Source organism: Amblyraja radiata, chromosome 4, assembly GCF_010909765.2.
Source record: "Amblyraja radiata isolate CabotCenter1 chromosome 4, sAmbRad1.1.pri, whole genome shotgun sequence".
Lineage (NCBI taxonomy): Eukaryota > Metazoa > Chordata > Chondrichthyes > Rajiformes > Rajidae > Amblyraja > Amblyraja radiata.
This window is the reverse complement of record NC_045959.1, coordinates 49,490,659-49,510,161: the sequence shown is the minus strand read 5'-3', so window position 1 is coordinate 49,510,161 and position 19,503 is coordinate 49,490,659. Positions and strand designations below refer to the sequence as shown.

Below are 19,503 nucleotides of genomic sequence, written 5' to 3'. Positions count from 1 at the left end.
GCGAATGGCATGTTGGCCTTCATAACAAGAGGAGTTGAGTATAGGAGCAAAGAGGTCCTTCTGGAGTTGTACAGGGTCTTAGTGAGACTACACCTGGAGTATTGTGTGCAATCTTGGTCCCCTAATTTGAGGAAGGACATTCTTGCTATTGAGGAAGTGCAGCATAGGTTCACAAGGTTAATTGCCAGGATGGCAGGACTGTCATATGCTGAGAGAATGGAGTGGCTGGGCTTGTATACTTTGGAATTCAGAAGGATGAGAGGGGATCTTATTGAAACATATAAGATTGTTAAAGGTATGGACATGCTGGAGGCAGGAAACATGTTCCCGATGTTGGGAGAGTCCAGAACCAGGGGCCACAGATTAAGAATAAGGGGTAAGGCATTTAGAACGGAGATGATGAAACACTTTTTCACACAGAGTTGTGAGTGTGGAATTCTCTGCCTCAGAGAGCGGTGGAGGCTGGTTCTCTGGATACTTTCAAGAGAAAGCTTGATTGGGCTCTTAAAGATAGCGGAGTCAGGGGATATGGGGAGAAGGCAGGAACGGGTACTGATTGGGGATGATCAGCCATGATCACATTGAATGGCGGTGCTGGCTCGAAGGGCCGAATGGCCTACTCTTGCACCTATAGTCTATTGTCTATATTCCACTTAGGTAGCTTACAACCCAACTGTATGAATATTGAATTTTCAAACTTCCAAGTAATAACTACCACATGACCCCACAGATGAGCACCAGGCCATAATATCTCAGAGCATTTCTGACTTCATCACTTCCGGCTGTCTGCCCTCCACGGCTTCCAACCTTATCGTTCCCCAGCCCCGCATGGCCCTGTTTTACCTTCTCTGTTGAAGTTGAGTTAAGCTACAGAACAAATGAGCAACTGTTTAATCTGAGTTCACTTCAGTGCAAAGGAGGGTCAACTTCAGTCAACAAACTGCATTTCACAGATTATGCTTGTGTAGCGTATATTTTGTGGCTCTAAGTTATTTGAAGGTCTAAGTCTGTCAACTAATTTACTGAAGGATTCAAGTGAATGGGCCTTATCCCTAATGCCCACCAAACAAAGGTCAACTACAAGCAGTCCATAGCTGCACACCATGATGACATACTGGAAAATATAACTAAATTCAGGCAGATATTAATAATTAAATTCACTATTGTCTGCATGAGCAGTCTTTGGTCGTCTGAGGAAAACTTAAGATAAAGATCTCTAATCAGGAGCAGTTCCTTCCTACACATTTCATCTCGTCCACTGCAAAATCTCTTCAAGGTATGTCTACTTTGAAGAAGTTCTTCTCTCTCTGATGAGAGTTCTGCAACATCCTCTCTCGCTGCTCTGTGCATTCATTTGATCGACAGTGTATCTCTCTACATCACTGTCTATATCTCTCTTTTCCCTTTACGCTGACTAGTCTGAAGAAGGGTCTCAACCCGAAACGTCACCCATTCCTTCCCTCCAGAGACGCTGCCTGTCCTACTGAATTACTCCAGCATTTTGTGTTTATCAAAGATCATGTCTGCTGGGCTGTGGTGATATCTCTCCTGCTGAATGCTTCTGAGACATGAATAATCTGCAGCAGGCATCTCAAAGGTTAGAGATACTGTCAACGCTGCCTTTGCAAAATCCGTCATCTCCAAAAGCTGCGTAGATAAACTAATCTCAGTGGACCCTCTAGGCCAACTTTCACATCATTGACACTCAGTCAACCTTGACAGACAGGTCATGTTTTCATGCACAACACCAAACCTGCAAAATGGACAACCTATTCTAATTTCTGCAAGCGATTACCACATGGACAGGATAAAGAATCAAGTAAATTCTCCAAGCCTCATTGAAAACATGGGAATTCCCAACTTAAACTGATCACCACCCTCAATACCCATCAGCTTGCCCTTCAAGCACCTCCTGTCCCACCTCAAGTCTCATCAGTCACCTCGGAATCCACAGAATTGGAGTGAAAACAAGTCATCCTCATTCCCAAGGACTGGCCTAGAAGATTGAGGTTAAAACATCTGGATATTTTTATGTGTACAGCTATTCATAGAAGTAAAATGGAGACACAAGAGACTGCAAATGCAGGACTCATAAGCAGTTCTGAAGAAGGGTCCTGACCCAAAATGTTGTCTGTCCATTTCCCTTCACAGATGTTGACTCACTGTTCCTTCCACAGTATTATTTGCTCAGCTATCCATAGCCGCTTTAATTTAATCTAATATGACTTTGTTCAACTTCATTTTAATCTTTAAATGATAATATTTATTTAAAAGTTATATCAATATACATGAGTATATTTCCCTATCAATGCAATGACTGGAGAAACCAAGACACTTAAAGCTATTAGGCCCATCACAAGTTCACAAGTTAATGGAATCAAGGGATATGGGGAGAAAGCAGGAACAGGGTACTGATTTAGGATGATCATATTGAATGGCGGTGCTGGCTCGAAGGGCCATATGGCTTAACATGGCCTATGTTAAGTTAAAGGAGTAGAATTAAACCATTCGGCCCATCGAGTCTACTTCACCATTTAATCATGGCTGATCTCTGCCTCCTAGTCCCATTTTCCTGCCTGCTCCCCATAACCCTTGATACCCAATCTAATCAAGAATTTGTCTATCTCTGCCTTAAAAATATCCACTGACTAGGCCTCCACAGCCCTCTGTAGCAATGAGTTCCACAGATTAACTACCCTCTGACTAAAGAAGTTCTTCCTCACCTCATTTCTAGAAGAGCGCCATTTAATTCTGAGGATATGACCTCTGGTCCTAGACTCACCCACCAGTGGAAACATCCTTTCCACATCCACTCTATCTATGCCTTTCATTATTCTAATCCCTTCTAGATTGATAATGGATCAAGATACCAGTTTTAATAATGTGGGAACTAGAACCAGTTTTACAGTTTGCAAAAATTTAGAAGTACAAAAAGACAAATTGATACAGTTTGTTAAAACAATGCAATTAAAAAGACTATAGATTGATTTCTACTTGGAATATGTTAGCAACTGAGCCTCCATAACTTCTTGGGTGGAGAACTCCAAAGCTTCACAACCATCTGCTTGAAGAAATACCTTCTCATTGGTGTCTTGAATGTCCAATCCCTTATTTTGAAATTGTGTCCACTAGCTTTAGACCCCAACTGAAAAAAAAAAATCATCTGGTGAATCTGTGGAATTCTCTGCCACAGAAGGTAGTTGAGGCCAGTTCATTGGCTAGATTTAAGAGGGAGTTAGATGTGGCCCTTGTGGCTAAAGGGATCAGGGGGTATGGAGAGAAGGCAGGTATGGGATATAGATTTGGATGATCAGCCTTGATCATATTGAATGGCGATGCAGGCTCGAAGGGCTGAATGGCTGAATGGCCTACTCCTGCACCTATTTTCTATGTTTCTATCTTTCATCTCTGTATCTATTCGGTCAAGGCCTTATGATTTAAAAAAATATTTTGATATTTTTTCTGAACTCAAAGTATAAGCTCTATCTACTTAACATATCCTCTTACATTGATTCTTGGGATGGTATATTTAATCTGAACTTTTGCTACACTCCCTCTATTTCGAGTACATTCTTCCTTAGGCAAGGAGACCAGGCCCATTCATAATATTCCCAGTGTGATTTCACTTCAGCCATATCTAGTTTTAGTAGGATGTCCTTTGTTGTGAAATTCTCACGATAAAAAACAATATGCTATTTATCTTCCTAAATATTACTTGTTCTGCATGATACATTTGTGTGCAAGGACATCGCAACATCAATACTTTTCGGTTTCTCACATTTATTAAACTGAGTAGTCTTTCTATTTTTTTTCTACCAACATCGATATTTTTCTACATATATTCCATCTGCTTGTCTATTCACTTAAGCTATACATGTCCCCCTAAAGCCTCTCTGCACCCTCCTCAGATCTCATCCTGTCAAGCAGATTTGTACCATCAACATACTTGGATATATTGCATGACCCCATTCAATTCATTGATGTAGATTGTGAACAGCTGGGGCCACCACACTGATCTCCGTGACATCCTGCTAAAATGACAACCTCCCAACATAATCTCTGTTTTATGTCTGTAATTCAGTCCTTATTGTACAACAGTATATTACTCCCAATATTGTGCCCTCTGATTTAGTACTCTCCTGAAAAGCTTCTTTCCTGAGAATTTGAGATGTAATAATTAGTGCAAAGTTTAGGCAATCACAAAGCACAATATTTCAAACAATTGTAAGTTTTACACAAAAAGCTGGAGTAACTCAGCGGGACAGGTAGCATCAATGTAACTGAAACAGGCCAAGCTTTTTGTGTCATCCGAAACATCACCTATTCCTTCTGTCCAGAGAGGCTGCCTGTCCTGCTGAGTTACTCCAGCATTTTGTGTCTATCTTCAGTTTAAGCTAGCATCTGCAGTTCCTTTCTACACAATTATAAGTTTTAAGTCTATGAAAATAAAAAAGGCAACAATAAATTAGATTTAGACGTCTGTGCGGAATAACCTTCAATCTAGTTTCTGTCTGTGTACTATTGGTCTTTTTCTTTGCATTTATTAATAAAATAAGCAGTAACCTTGAGGAAATTTTCACAATCAATTGAGCACATAGTAAGTTTATTTCTGACATGAATATTTCTGACAAACCCATCAAATTTGATACATGAATTCAATCCAACCCGATTTTGTGCAATTTAGATCATAAAGATTATGTTAAAATAATACAAATTGTAGGTGTGAGTAAGTTTGAAAATATAAATATACATGAAAATATCCGACATTACCTTCTCTCTTTGAATATATCAAATAATTAAACCAAGATTTTGATCCACCTTTTCCATCAATAATTGCTGTAAATATTGATATGATTGCCTAAGCGAAATTGAAATGATGAATCAGACAATTTAAATAAATGGACAGATATTTTATTTTCGATCAATACAGTAAGATAAATACCAGCGTAAATTATTCTTCCAAAAATGTGGATAATTTTGGATATCGCCAAGTAATTTTAAAACAAAGTAATAAGTAGTTCAGTGTTAATATGTGCTTATTATTCTCCATGGTATAAGGGTGGTCAGATTACCTAACATATTGGACGCATGATTTTGATTAATTTCAATTATGTAACAGTTTGGTACAAATCTGTTAGCTTGGCTGGTTGATCGTATATTGACCACTGGATAGTTTCACAAAGATTTCAATCATTTCGAAGATGATTACGTTTTTGAAAGTTTCAACAATCAAAGTGCGCACGCCCAGCTGCGCACAACGTTACTTTGCTAATCATTCCTGATTTTAGTGCAAACCTATTTGAATTGAAAGTGCACAGCCGATCAGTCGCGCTGAGTTTTCAATCCCGGCAACCCGACTCAAGCCTTTCAGCACCAGAAGCAGTAAACACTTGAACTGAAAATGTCAACTTCCTCACTTCTCAAAGTTGAAGCGACGGTGCTTCAATGTCATTACGTCGGACATCACTGAAAGGTCTCCGGCACGCATTATTTAAAGATTTCACAAATAACGCTTGGTTTATTAGTAAATCGCGAAATATGTTCATGTTTTTCATACATTTAAAATTAAACGATTTTTTTTAGATCATCACTTTCATTTGAATAGTTCTCTTCAATTACTGTACTGTATATATGTTTACTTATTTCTGTGAATATCTGTATCTTGATAATGTTCATTTACGTTTCAAAAAGCCAATTTAAGAATAGCCAATGTGACTTTGGTTCGACAATTAACGTTAGAAGCCGTGCGTTGAGTTTTGAGGTAGTCTCCTATTTAGACGGGGTCGGGGTTGGTCGTCTTTGCTTGAGTTTGAATCTCCGATTGACCCGAATTCAGAAACTGTCCCGTTGCACCGACATACAACCTGGATCGCATCGGCCATTTCTGAAATTCATGAAGGAAGATAAATATTTATAACACTTGCTGGTCCGAATGTTTCATTAAAAAAAATAAACATACAATATAAATCGGCGGTTTAAAATCAGAACGCCTGTCAAACAAAACGCTTTTTGTTTTATATATATTGGCCAAGTATTTTGTTTTCACCGATTGTCAGATAAATGTGATACCTGCATGCCCCTCGACCATGCACAACAATTGTGTTTTTGGGAGGCGTTGAGATTATTGTTTACATCAGACCAATTCAAATACAAAATTACAATTGAGATATTACCGATTCAATGTATTGCAATTACAGTCATCCGTTATATTAGTGTTAAATTATAAAAACATATTGGCGACGTTACACATTTTGGAAGTTGATTTTTACATATTGGAGCCGTGTTTCCGAGTAATATTTACAATTTCCCCGATTCAGATATGTGTGGGGAATAAGTACATCTTCAGCAAGGAATCGTCATGATAATTTATGTGTGTGTTTTTAGCTTAGTTTTTCAGTCGTAATTACTTGAAAACGTCGTTTTATGTTACATGACATTTGTATTTTTAATTATGATTGATGCAAGTGTTATCAGACTGTAATTTAAACAATGGTTAGTACTTCCAGTTATACTGCACAAATGGTTGTAATGGATTTAAACTGCTGGAGATTAAAGTAGAAGAATAAAGTTACGCACAACATTTACCCAGATCAATACAGACCGATAAAATTAAAAAATGTACGACAAAATACTCCCGCAATATTGGAATTGCAACATTTTTTACTATTTCCATTTAGTTTACCTTCATTTTTTTTAAGCATTAACGTTAACTTCAAACTAAAACTATTCGCAATGGCAAATGGATTGTGTTGAAATTCAAATATATGATCGGTAAGGCAGGAATAAATACTTTGATATTGGATATTAGACTGTCTTCGTTTTTAAAAAAAATTTATTTTGTTTTCTCATATATTTTCTGTCCAATTTTCGGCTCGTTTCTCATTTTAAATTTGGGCGCATCTTAAAACCAGATTTCTGAGAAACGTGAACATTTTAGGGATTGCTACTTTCATTTTGAGCTATTCGAATCTAGGAGTACCTTAAAAAAACCGCAGAGTTTGAGTCCATAACTGAAAAAGTCAAAGAATGTCCAGCAATTGATAGATCAAAAACTCAATATTCTGACTTCAGTACTAGCCAGCAAAAAGTTTAACAAAATTAGTTTTCAATGTGTTGATTTATTGTGGGCAGTTGACAATTTAATTTAAGAAAGCCGAAAAGTGAAACGTGAGTCCTTTTTAAAAGGTGTGCTTCACTTTACACGGGAGTGAGGGAGAATTTTTCTTCTCTAGTTTGCATTTCAAACCATTGGAAATTACGCAGTTTTCCATCTGTGTTCTGGGTGATTTCATACGTTCGGAATCTGCCAACAATCCTTTTATCAAAACTGCCTGCTCGTCGCACCCATCGCATAGTTGATCATTTAACAAAACGAGATCATATATAGTAATAGAGAGAAAATTATTCGATATGTATTTGAATGTATACATTTCTTGAATTATCGTTTTAAGTGAATGTTAAAATATTGAAGGCTCAAAGTATGTTTGGAATGTTACACTGTTTATAGAAAGTCTACAATTGCAATGGATATTTAGAAGGGGCAGATTATTTAAGCGAAACGATTAAAACATATATTTTCACAATAAAGAGGCATTGTTCCTACTTTGACCGGATGCAGATATCCGTCCACTTTGAGGGAATGCATTAACTCAGCAGATCTTCGACCTTCTCCTTCCTCCAAACTTTCTTCCAGGGTGCGGGTTAGATGTGCAATATAGGTGGTTGCTAGGATTAGGACATCCAGTTTGGACAGTTTAGTGTCCGGAGGGACTGACGGTAGAGTTTTTTGCAGCTCTAAGAAAGCATGTCGCAGGGTTTGTACTCGGCTCCGCTCCCGCGCTGCGTTTGCTGCTGCAGGCCTGCCCCTGATGCGAACCACTTTCGGGCGAGATTGCAATTCAGAGTGCTTTCGAGTGGGACAGGTTAGAGAATCGGAATCCGGACAGGGGCTGGGACTGGGGCTGGAACCTGGACTATCCTCGATTACGGCCTTTGAAACGGCTGCAGAATCCATTGGACTTTTTTTAGGCTGAACCATTCCCCGGGACAAACGCAATGGTCATAGGTAAGTGTCAACCTGAAAAATAAATACATTCAATCTAATTTAACAGCGTTTGATTTAGTTTTCTAAATTGTGACATGAATAAAATCGATCATATATATACACACTAGATGAATTGTGCTTTGTGAGGAATGGTGTATCAAATAACTCATAGTCGTTGCGATTAACTGGACGCCCCTTGCTTCCAGAGATGCCGCCTGGCCCGCTGGGTTCCCCCAGCAGCTTGTTTTTTTTGCTCCAGATCACAGCATCTGCAGTCTCTGGATCTTTATTTTGCTATGTAAGTATCAAATTTAGCCAATGTTCCAAACATATATAGTTTTGTTTTGCAGTAAAGAAAGTTACAACAATGAGTTAAGACATACTACAATAACCAGTTGCAAAATCAAGTTTGAAACGGCTCGAAGGGCCGAATGGCCTCCTCCTGCACCTATTTTCCATGTTTCTATGTAATATCGCCCTACAATCTTTAAGCTGCGCCAATTGGTTTCAGCGATCTGTAAATATTTTGAAAAAATGAAGAAATTCCGTGTGTCCTAAATCTGTGAACTACCAAACTTGTATTTTGGCGTTCTATACATGGCGCCCCTGCTTTGTTTTTGCTGCAGACCAGAATAAACCAACGCTGTATATATACATGGCGATTTTTTTCTGTAAACGGAAACGCGTGCTAATGTGTTACATAGAGTTTTAAAATTACCTTCTTGCAGGAATCCAGCGTTGATTGTGGAATTTGTTACGTAGGGTCGCTGTGAAAGCTTTCCATGTCCAAGCGTGTTATCCTTGTTTAAAATGCAGGAGTGGGCTCTTTCTATCCCCCAAGCCGAACCTTCTTATAAAGCAACGGTGGTAATGATTTCGGCTTCGAGCTTTGGTGGAGAAGAGCGTCGAGTGCACACCTGAATGAACTCCCTCCTGCCTCTGGAACCAGTCGTTGACAGCTCAAAGCGCTGACAGTCGCTCCTCTGAGGGCCAATTAATCACCGTGTAGCCACCGCTCACTAACAAGTAATAGGACTCCTACGCCAACTCTCTTAAAGTGATCACATCCCAGTCTGCGTCCAGCGCAGATTACTTTTAAACAGAAAAAAAATGCGCAAAGATCAAGGTGGTCTAATTTACATTTTGCAACCAAATGGAAATATATCGAGTATTTAAAAAAAAGACAGTGATGTATATTTTACTGCCACATAAATCAATGCAAAGAGTGCTCAATTAATCGCAACGACTCTAAGTTATTTGAGCTACGTTAAAAGCACAATTGATATCACGTATATTTACATTGCCTTAATATTCGCTGCAGTATTGTAAGGATAATGGTATCCAACTGAAAAATGAATATCAAATTATATTGTTAGCAAAACACAATTTTCATTCTGTTTACTTTTGAGTTGAGCTACATTGGTACTTCCCATCGGAATGTCGACCTTTACATTAAAGGCACGGGAGTTTTCAATAACAATCTATTTTGCTAGGTGTTATATCGACGAAATTGTGTGGAAATATGTTATTTTTCGACAGAGCTAAAATAATGGCAGAAGGTACATTATATACATTAAAGCAGAAGTTGCATTAAATACAGGCTTACATTTTACGGCGCCTCTTTAGCCCTGGATGTTCCTAAAACACTTCCAGCTGAAGAAGGATCTCGACCCGAAACGTCACCCATTCCTTCTCTCCAGATTGAGTTACTCCAGCATTTTGTGTCTACCGGCCAATTCAATGTTTGGGCACAGTTATGATAAAGAAAAGAGGTAGCCAATTTGCACACAACAAGCCCCCATATACAACAATGTAATAATGGGCAGCTATTTTATTTTGGTAAAGTTGATTGAGGAGTCAATCTTGACCAGGCACCACTCCACTAGCAATGATACAATGGGATATTTCACGTCCCCGTACGAGGACGCTGCATCGGCCTAGCACCATGTAGGTGGCGTGACTTGTCCGATAGTGGAACGCAACTGTACTACAGTAGAGTTTCAGCTTAAAGTTTAATGATACATTACTAACTTTTATTAAATACACCGGCAGATCACGTGGAGTAGTAAACATTTCAAGTGAATGGCGAAAATCAAATGAACAAAATGTTGAGCGAGTTTGCAACATTAAAATTATATGATAATGGACACCAAACATTTAAACATTGTGACGTGACAATAACGGTCTTATCCTCCATGTTATTTCTGCTACGAAAACGACGAGTTGATTTCCTTATCGGACGGAGTAACATTGTCTTTGTCAATCATGTTTATTTTATTTTTACCCAGAATTTAATCAAGATGAGTATCTTATTATTATTAAGAATCATTTTTTTCTTTATGAACAATATTACTGGAAAGAAACATTTATTGCATGTTAATAATGTTTTATAGAGAATGTCAACAACAGAGAAGGTATGGATTTGGCGCAGTATATGTGATGGGAAAGCTCTGGGGACAAAGTTGTAATCTAGCTCCTACACCCGCGAGCAGATTGTAACCTAATTGATCTAAAAAAAACGCGTATTCTCCATAATAATTGTTGTGTCCAAATTTTGAACCGTCCAAAAAACGAAATGCGATTATCATTCAGAAAACAAAGGAAGAAGAATGTTTTAAAATATGTTTTGACACAAGGTTGTAAATAATACGCAGACACCATTACATACATGAATATACAAGCGACCTGACCCCCAAAAAACACCTTTAAATCATAATTCAAGTTGTAATCAACAGATTGAGAAAAAAACCACTTAATGATGTTATATCATAACAGCCAAGAGTCAGGAATGCTTGTATTAGCTGCCTTCTGTAAGATTTAGGTATATTTTTGGTGCCACCACAAAAGTCCCATGATTACTGGGTATTTCTTGATTAAACACGGGGGATTTGAGGTAACAAAATGGACTCGTTAGAAATAATTTTGACCATATTCTTTGATATAGTGAAAGCTTGAATATTTATAAAAAGGTGAATTTGAATTACATGCAGCAGCAAAAGTGAAGACACAAGCACGCAACACATTTCATTTGTAATCGGACATTATAATGAAAGAAAGTGCTATATTCTTGACAAGCGTTTATGTTTAGCAAATGGAATACCCATTCCATAACTAAATATCATAGTTGATCTGCTGCACCATCAGATACATGTAGATAAAGAACACCTGCATCATGTTATATGCAAATGCGCACAAATGACCTAACTATTAAGCATATCAGAAATATTGTGTACGATGCTATGATTTTCAAAAAAATCATTCATAGTTACCATTCTGATGAAAGATTAGCTATTTCCCATTCTACAGGGCTGCCTGACGTGAGTTGTGTTTAGCAGCAATTTCAATTTTCATTTAAATTATTGTTCATAGTCTTCTTATTCAAAATATTCCTTCAAATATTTCTGCTATAATTTAATCAAATGTTCAATTGAAAACTTACTTTTTAGTATTCGATCTATCAGTAATGTAGTGTTACGTTTAAAAAAAAAGAAAGTTTATATTTTTAGCTTATTGTTCCATTTATTAATTTTCTCGGTTATTTTATTGTTTCGACACATACAAGATGTTTAATGTATAAAGAAAACAATATTTTTGCCACACTAACTGTTCTCTTAATTATGGATGCAACTTTACTCCCCATACACATGTTTTTATTAGTCTGTTTATCAGTCTCAAGAAGGGTCTCGACCCGAAACGTCACAATTCCTTCTCTCCCGAGATGCTGCCGGTCCCGCTGAAACTCCAGCATTTTGTGTCTAGGATTGAAACCAGCATCTGCAGTTCCTTCCTACGCAGGTTTTTTTTATTGATATCTGCTGTTAAAGTGTAAAAATATGACTCCGTATTTTTTTGCGAGTTAGAACAGAAATAGGATACTTAGCTCTGAGAAATTCTGTCTCCCAATTAAATTGTAGCAGATCTGTGACCCAACTCCATATCCCCGCTATTGCCGTCCTCCCGAAATGCTTTTCATTAGGAATACATGATGGACCCAGTAAAAAGGAATACAAGTTTTGGCATAATATTAAAGAATCTTGAAGCCAAAACGTCAATTTAGAGCATAATATATATTTTAAGGGTTTCATTGTTATATAGAATAAATGTTGTTTTTCGAAGACAAACGCTTCAGTCACCTGTCAGTTAGGATAATCAAGACTGGATTTTAAAACCTTTCATTAGAAATGGAAACCGATTCAACGTCAGCTTTTTGAAAAACATCACATAGGTAATTTGGCGTATTAATATTTACACGTCAACATATTTCAAGGAAATACAATCTTCACAATTCATTCCAATTGGAATAACGTTTACCTGTAACATTTGTTTTCTAAAACGAACTTGATTTTCGTCGGTTGCAAATCAGAAAAGTTCAACATTATCTTGTGTTCTGTACGCATCCGTGTCCACCTCAGTAAAACGTGGTTAATTCAAAAGTCTGTTAAACAATATACACCCCATACATCCGATGATAACATTTGGAAGTCAAATAAATATTATTTCTATGTATGTAATTGTGTAAAAATTATTCAGATCAATTAAAAAAACAGCTGCTTTTTAAACCAGCATCTGCAGTTCCTTATATCGATACTCAATTACTTAGGCATTGACATTGCTTTGGGGTAAACATGTACTTTGTTTCTGCAGTTCAAATCTATCAACGAAGATGAGGGGCACAGATAAGGTTTGCTATATTTCATATAGCTTATTCATATTCTGGCGTACGGTTGATGTTTCATATTTAGGTTTATTATTGTCACGTGCATCGAGGTGAAAAGCTTAGTTTTGCATATTATCCAAACAGATCACACATATCATGCATAGATACAATCAGATCAAACTCAAGCACATTAGAGCAAAGGGGAAGCTAGAAAGTGTAGAATGTGCCTGAAACATTAAACGACTCTCCGTCAGCGTATATAATTCGAATCCTGTTTAATGTTAGTAGTTTCTGCAGTTAATATTAACTATCTGTAGAAGCAGAAAAGTTTAGACTGTATATCATAAATCGATATGTTACCAAATATGCCCGATATAATTTTATAAAGATGCCTAGCAACAATTTTTGTTCATGAATTATCAGAACATTCCATATGTTTATATTGTGTGTTGTTTTTAGAATCACGAAAGATTATTACGTTTATAAAAATAAAAAAATCAAGAATAAGATTGTTTTACTTTAAAGTATTAAATGTCAAAATATTGCCTTTTACTTTTTGCGTTTACAAAAAGAAATGGTGCAGAGGCGTATGTGATAACCAGTTTACGTTGAGTACATAATTTGTGGATTTAAATGTATGATTTCACCAATAACAACCTAAAATGTTATGTGGTCTAATTTGATAAATGCAATTCTGCATCTCCACGCAAAGTAACTCGTCTTCTTTGACAGTTCGGTCAACTTAACCAGCCAACAAGAGTGCAGGTGTGTCTACTTTTAACTTTAAATTTGGTACTATGGAGGCGAAATACTGGAGTTAATAATAAAACGCGTGTTATTTAATAATGACACATTTAAAGAATCGAAAATGGAATAGACGGTCTGTTAGTTAATCGCTGAAAGAGAAGGGACGATACTCCATTGTAAGTTTCTGTGCTAGTTATTCATTTATTGTTCTGAAGCTTCAATATTTTTGACACTGAAACATTCAGTTTTCGAAATACAACACAAACAATACAAGTAACAGCAGCAATGATGGGAATCTGAAATTAGTATGGGGGGAAACTGCAAACGCAGGGAATCTTAAGTTTGACACTAATACTGTTGAAACTTTGCCATTCGACAAATCGGCAAGTTCAATGAACAAGATTCGTCATTTTCTGCGTCAACATATTATAATCAATTGTCTAAACATAAGGCAATGAATTCGATCAAACCCATAACCAAAGTTATGCTGGGGCAATGTAAATCATTTTAATACAACCGCATGCAGGAATCCGAACCAGAACCGTTCTTCAACATTTTAATCCACGCAAAGACATTTGGTGGCCACTGTGTTAATTCGTTTGGAATTGCCATTTAATATGTAAAAACAAAACAATGACCGGACCATAAAGTCTTGAAATTGAAATAAAAAAAGTAAAAAAAATACCTGACATTCAATTGATCTTAAAGTTAAACCAACTAAATTGCTTCCAAGATCTGTGAGCAGTGATGCTATTGTTTGGATCTTAGCTTTCAGTTTGCGACATCAGTAATGCTGCGACCAGTTTCAGCAATATTCTCAACTGAGTGAGAGGTGGCGGCTTTTCTTAAATCTCGTTTCTGTGGTAAAAGAAAGATGCATTTACAACCCATTTTCTCAATAATAAAAAATCTTTTTTTAAAAAAATCATTTCGATCCCCATGTTTTCTTGACTCCATTGAGGAAAGTCTACTCCTATTAGTATCTTCAAATTCATAAATTTTTACCGACTTTTTGGTGAAATAGTATCTGCAGTTTTTTGTGCATACCTATTTGTATTGGTTCAACTACGGAAAATAAGCTGTTCCTGAATCAAGCTTTTATATCCTGGACACAACAGGGGAGGGGAGAATGTGGATACAATGAATTGCAGATGCTAGTTTACAAACAAAAAAACCCCAAAGTGCTGGAGAAACAGCGGGTGACACAGCATCTCTGGAGAACATGGATAGGTAATGTTTCCCGTCGGGATTCCACTTCAGCATGATTATGGGGGCAGGTGGAAGAGAGGAGGAGCAGGACAAAGCCTGGAGTTAATAGGCTGATCGAGGAGGGGCTGAGGCAGATAATGAGCAGGGATGAAAAGACAGAAGGTGAGATACCGAAGGATTGAAGAGATGAACATTGTGAAGCTAGAGAAACAAATGCAGGTGGAAGGGGAAGTGAAGGGAGAAATAGTTGGGAGGTCTGGTGGGGCACAGGGATGGGGATGGGGAGGGGGTGTTTAGGGGGAAGAAATGAGAGGGGAATGCTTTCTAGTTGCCTAAAACTGAAGAACCCAATGTTCATGCCATTGGGTTGCAAGCTACGAGGGAATGACTGGGGTGTAACTGGTACTTGATTATGTTAGCTGCTTTCCCAAAGCAGCCTGAGGTATATGGAGTTGATTGGGTGGGGGTCCACATCTCTACAATTTCTTGTGGTTTTGGGCAGAGCAGTTGCCAGACTAAGTTGTTACAGTATGTATCCTGATAAGATGTTTTCTACTGTACATCTGTGGAAATTAGTAAGAGTTGTTGGAGACATGCTGAATTTCCTCATTCTTCTAACGCGATGTTGATGTGCTTTCGTAGCCGTAGTGTCAATGTGATTGGACCATGTCAAAAGGTTGGTAATATTTTTACCGAGGAACCTGAAGCTGACAACCACCTCCACTTAATCACACGGATGCAGACCGGATGCTCCAATCCACTTCCTAAAGTTGATAACCAGCTCCTTCATTTTGCTTACATTGAGGTTGTTGTCTTGACATCATATTCCTCAGCTCTTTCATTTTCTTATACCCCATCCCATTATTGTTTAAGATTTAGCCCACTATGGAAGTGTCTTCTGCTAACTTGTAAATTGAGTTAAAGCAAAATTTGGCCTCACAGTTGTGAGTGTATAGGGAGTGTTAGGGGCTTATAACACAGCCTTGGAGTCACCAGTGTTGAGCATCATCGTGGGGGATGTTTTGTCACCTATCCTTACTGATTGCGGTCTGTGGGGCAGGGAGTTGAGAAGTGTTACATTTGATTTGGAGACAATACGCAGAGTCTAGATTGATAACTAGACTAAGTGGGTTGTACGATAAACATAAATCATGTAACTGCCTTTGAGGTTTAGAAGGAGATCTTAGCTTCTGACAGTGTTAATATTAAGATCATTTCTTGTAATTGTGAAAATAGAACTATTTGGTGTGTCACCAAGGAAAGGTGGAGTCCAATTGTGGCAGCTAATGCTGATGTTGAAATACTTAGGACAGTTATGCTTGCTGAAAAGCAAAAGTGAGAAGTCATGCAGAATGCAGCTCCAACTTCAGATAGTTTTGCACAGAAACAAAAGCTCATCTTTACCAGCTGGTGAGAGTTGTTAGCTCAGTACAATGCCATAGACCCAATGGTTCAAAGCCTGCTAAAGTCCCCGGCAGCACAAGCAAGAGTCATCCAATAACTGAATGTTACACTGGAAGGTCAACTTCTGCAATAGAAGTTCTGCTTACCTCCATGGAAAATCAGACAGCTGTTGTCAGTGTGCTCATTTCTGGAATTTGAATGAAGGCATTATGGTACTCCAGGTCATCATATCAGGGTTTCCTAATGCCACACTTAGTTAAATGCTGCTTTGATGTCAAGGGCAGTAACTCTCAAATTGCCTCTGGATTTTAGTTATGTGTGTGCATTAGTAAACAGGTTATTAGTGCTACTTTACAGGTCTATCATTTACATCTGTTTGCTTTTAATAGATAATAAACTAACTGAAGTGTATTTAGCTGGATAAGAACTCTCTGCTGGTCCATTTCTGGCCTCTCCTGTAGTTGCATGGGAAAGTGCCATGAGAAGTGGATAGGTGATGGAAGACTAAATCAAGTAGTCAGAGATGGAACTATCCTTTCAGAAAGCAGAAGGAATGGAAAGGAGAAAAGTGCACAATGTGGTAGAATCTTGTTGTAGGTGGCAGAAGTCACACAGGTTGATCTGTTGAACGTAGAAGCCGATGGATGTGAAGGCGAGGAAAATAATTCTGTCTGGATGGAGGGGAGCTGGGAAATAGACAAGAAGTGGTTGAGAGCTCTTTCAACTTTGATGGAAGGAAAACCATGGCCAGGGTTATTTTAGTATATTTTAAAGCACCAATATAGAATACCTCATCAGGGCAGAGCAAGGTATCACTAGCATTTTTACCTCTTCCTTTTCCATGAAAGAGAAACCTAAAAATGTCCTTCTAGTAAGTCAGCAATTCACATTTAGTGCTCATGGTGTGGTATCCTCTCCAAGGGAAAAATCAAATGCAGGTTGGGTGAATGCTTTGCAGAACAACATTGTTCACTGTACAAGGATGACCCTAACCTTTCAGTCATCTGTCACCTTAATTTTCCACCCAAAGTCTTTGGCTTCCTATGTTGATTCAATTATGCCCAATGTAAACTTGAGGTATAGCACTGCATCATCTGTAAGGTACGTTGAAGTGTTCTGAACTTGACATTGTTTGTTTTTTCCTCATGCTCTATGGCTGTATTAAACTGTGCTTGTTTTCTTACTTTTCCAGTTTTGATGATGGGTCTTTGACCCAAAATGTCAACACTATTTCTGGCCCCACTTGACCTGTTATTTTTCAAGCATTTTCTGCTATTGTACACAAAGATGAGGTTAAATGTCAGTAGAAATTGGGCAGATATACTACATAGAAAGTGTAGTATGAAGGTGATTTGATGTGAGGAATGATGTGTTGGAGTTGGTTTAAGAGGACAAAGTGATGAGTCAGGGGTATGAGGCACTACAGGATTTAGATAAATTGCCACTATACTGACCCTTAACTGTTGAGCCATTATATCAGTTTTGTCAGTGAATCAATGAGTATGACATCATATTCTTGGTGCCAACTTCATGCATGACTAAATCAAGGGGTTGGGAATGGGTATTTGCACTTCATCATTTGGTTCTTTGTTTCCTCTTTACAACTCCAGGATCCATCAATTGTCTTGTTTTTTTATGGATGGAAATTTAAATTTTAAATTTAAGATTTAAAATATGGAATTGAAATGAACTCTTGCATATCATCATTTCACCCTAACTGATCACTAAACCATGAAATAATGTACTAATATGGTAACTAGGTTAAAAAGCAATGCTCTCACTTCTGGGTTTCCCCACACATGAAAGAATGTTCTGCTCCAGCACATGGGGGAAATTCAATCAAATATTGTAAATTAGTAAATATTGTAAATGTAAACCATGAACTAGGAATCCTCCTTAACTTACACCTGGTTGTCATTAGCCCTGTCAAGATCCATAGCACATTTATCTATATGATAACATGGGTCAATTCACCCATTCATGTTTTGTTTGCAGCAAATAAGTTATTTATTATTTGTTTGCAAACTACTTCATGGCTTTAAATGATGATTAATATGAAGAAATCGTTTTTTCTCCCCAAGGTAAACAAACAAATCAGTTATGTGAATTGGCTGGAAAGAAAGCCTATAAATAATCTGTGTGCGACAGGCAATTTACAATAATTATTCAGTGTGCCTCCAGTTATAAATGTCCAACAATTAACCAACCAAATGCTGTTTTTTTACCCAATGGAAATGCAGAGGTCCATTATTAATACCTTGACATCCAGCAGGATTTGTTTGAATATTAGTGTGCGCATAGAGTTAAAAGGTGTTCTAGCATATCACATATAGTATTGCTAGAGTATTAAGTGTAGATAAAGATGAACTCTAAAACTGAAACTTAATATCAAGATAAGTTTTGGTAAGTTTAATCTTGTAAAAGAAATACAAATTGAAACAAGAGAAATGTGTGGAATTTGCGCGTTCTCCCAGAGAGAAACAGAGAGCGAGTGAGTTTATGCATGGAATGAGCTGCCAGTGAAAATGGTAGTAGGGGAGACAGCATTTAAAAAACATTTAGACAGGTACATGTATAGGAAATATTTGGTAGGATATGGTGCAGGTGCAGGAAAGTGGATCCAGTTCAGTTATCCACTTAATTAGATGAAAGATTTGGGCTGAAGGACCTGTTTCCGTGTGGTAAAGCTTTATGATACTTATGACTTTAATCAACATAAATGTTCCACAATAAAGACTGCGTGAATGATCACAGATAATCTATGCCAGTGAGGTTCCTGAATGACACGGAAGCAATAATGAAATATTTGGAGGAAATTCAAGTAGTTTAGCAAATTGTGTATAGAGATTTCCTAAATAATCAAAGTAAGATCACAACATCCCATATGTTGCAATTCCAAAAACAGTGCACATAAATACTTCCCTTTAGAACTATTTTTCAATACTGTAGCGCAAATGTGGACAAAGTATCACCAGCAATAGATAATAAGTAAATTATTGCCTAAATGTAAAGCAATATTAAAGTTCACCTAACACGCAGGAACATTTCATTGAGTTAGATAATACATCTCGTAATCCTTGGTGTAATCAAAGGTCCTTTGTGCTAAGTCTATTCACAATAGCAAAGTTATGGAATTTATAATCATTATGGTTTAGATTTAAAATATTTTAACTTAGCACCAACAGTTGATCATAATCTTTCCTGATGGTGGTTTGGATTTTATACTCACATCTGTAGAGAACATTATTATCTTCATTTAGCTATCATAAACATTTCGTGTATTTCATTTTTTATTTCAAAAAGTAAAAACAATGATATTATCTTATCATGGTTGTGTACTCTACCTTGGACATGATGTTAGGCGAAGGCAGCAATAAAAATTCCAGTGGGTCTGATCTGTAAGGAATGAAAATGAAAGGGCTTTCTTAGAGTGACCGTATTG

At 37.4% G+C, this 19,503-nt stretch overlaps 2 protein-coding genes across 5 annotated transcripts in view; both read right to left on the bottom strand.

Annotated features, from left to right (window-relative positions):
- Nucleotides 1-5,272: 5,272 nt before the first annotated feature.
- tcf24 (transcription factor 24) lies at nucleotides 5,273-9,164 on the bottom strand. The gene is made up of 3 exons (XM_033019373.1): nucleotides 8,763-9,164; nucleotides 7,604-8,077; nucleotides 5,273-5,884 (listed from the first exon to the last, which is right to left on the bottom strand). The coding sequence occupies exons 2-3, from the start codon at nucleotides 8,036-8,038 to the stop codon at nucleotides 5,774-5,776; spliced, it is 546 nt and encodes a 181-aa protein (XP_032875264.1). The 5' UTR covers nucleotides 8,039-8,077; nucleotides 8,763-9,164; the 3' UTR covers nucleotides 5,273-5,773.
- Nucleotides 9,165-13,629: 4,465 nt separating this feature from the next.
- The window catches only part of ppp1r42 (protein phosphatase 1 regulatory subunit 42), a 61,200-nt gene continuing 55,326 nt past the window's right edge, over nucleotides 13,630-19,503 (bottom strand). For all 4 annotated transcript variants that reach the window (XM_033019369.1, XM_033019368.1, XM_033019370.1 and 1 more), the window contains 2 exons: nucleotides 19,406-19,457; nucleotides 13,630-14,306 (listed from right to left, as the gene is read on the bottom strand). In XM_033019369.1, coding sequence (XP_032875260.1) covers nucleotides 14,220-14,306; nucleotides 19,406-19,457 — 139 coding nt within the window. In that variant the 3' untranslated portion in view covers nucleotides 13,630-14,219. The remainder of the gene's footprint in view (nucleotides 14,307-19,405; nucleotides 19,458-19,503) is intronic.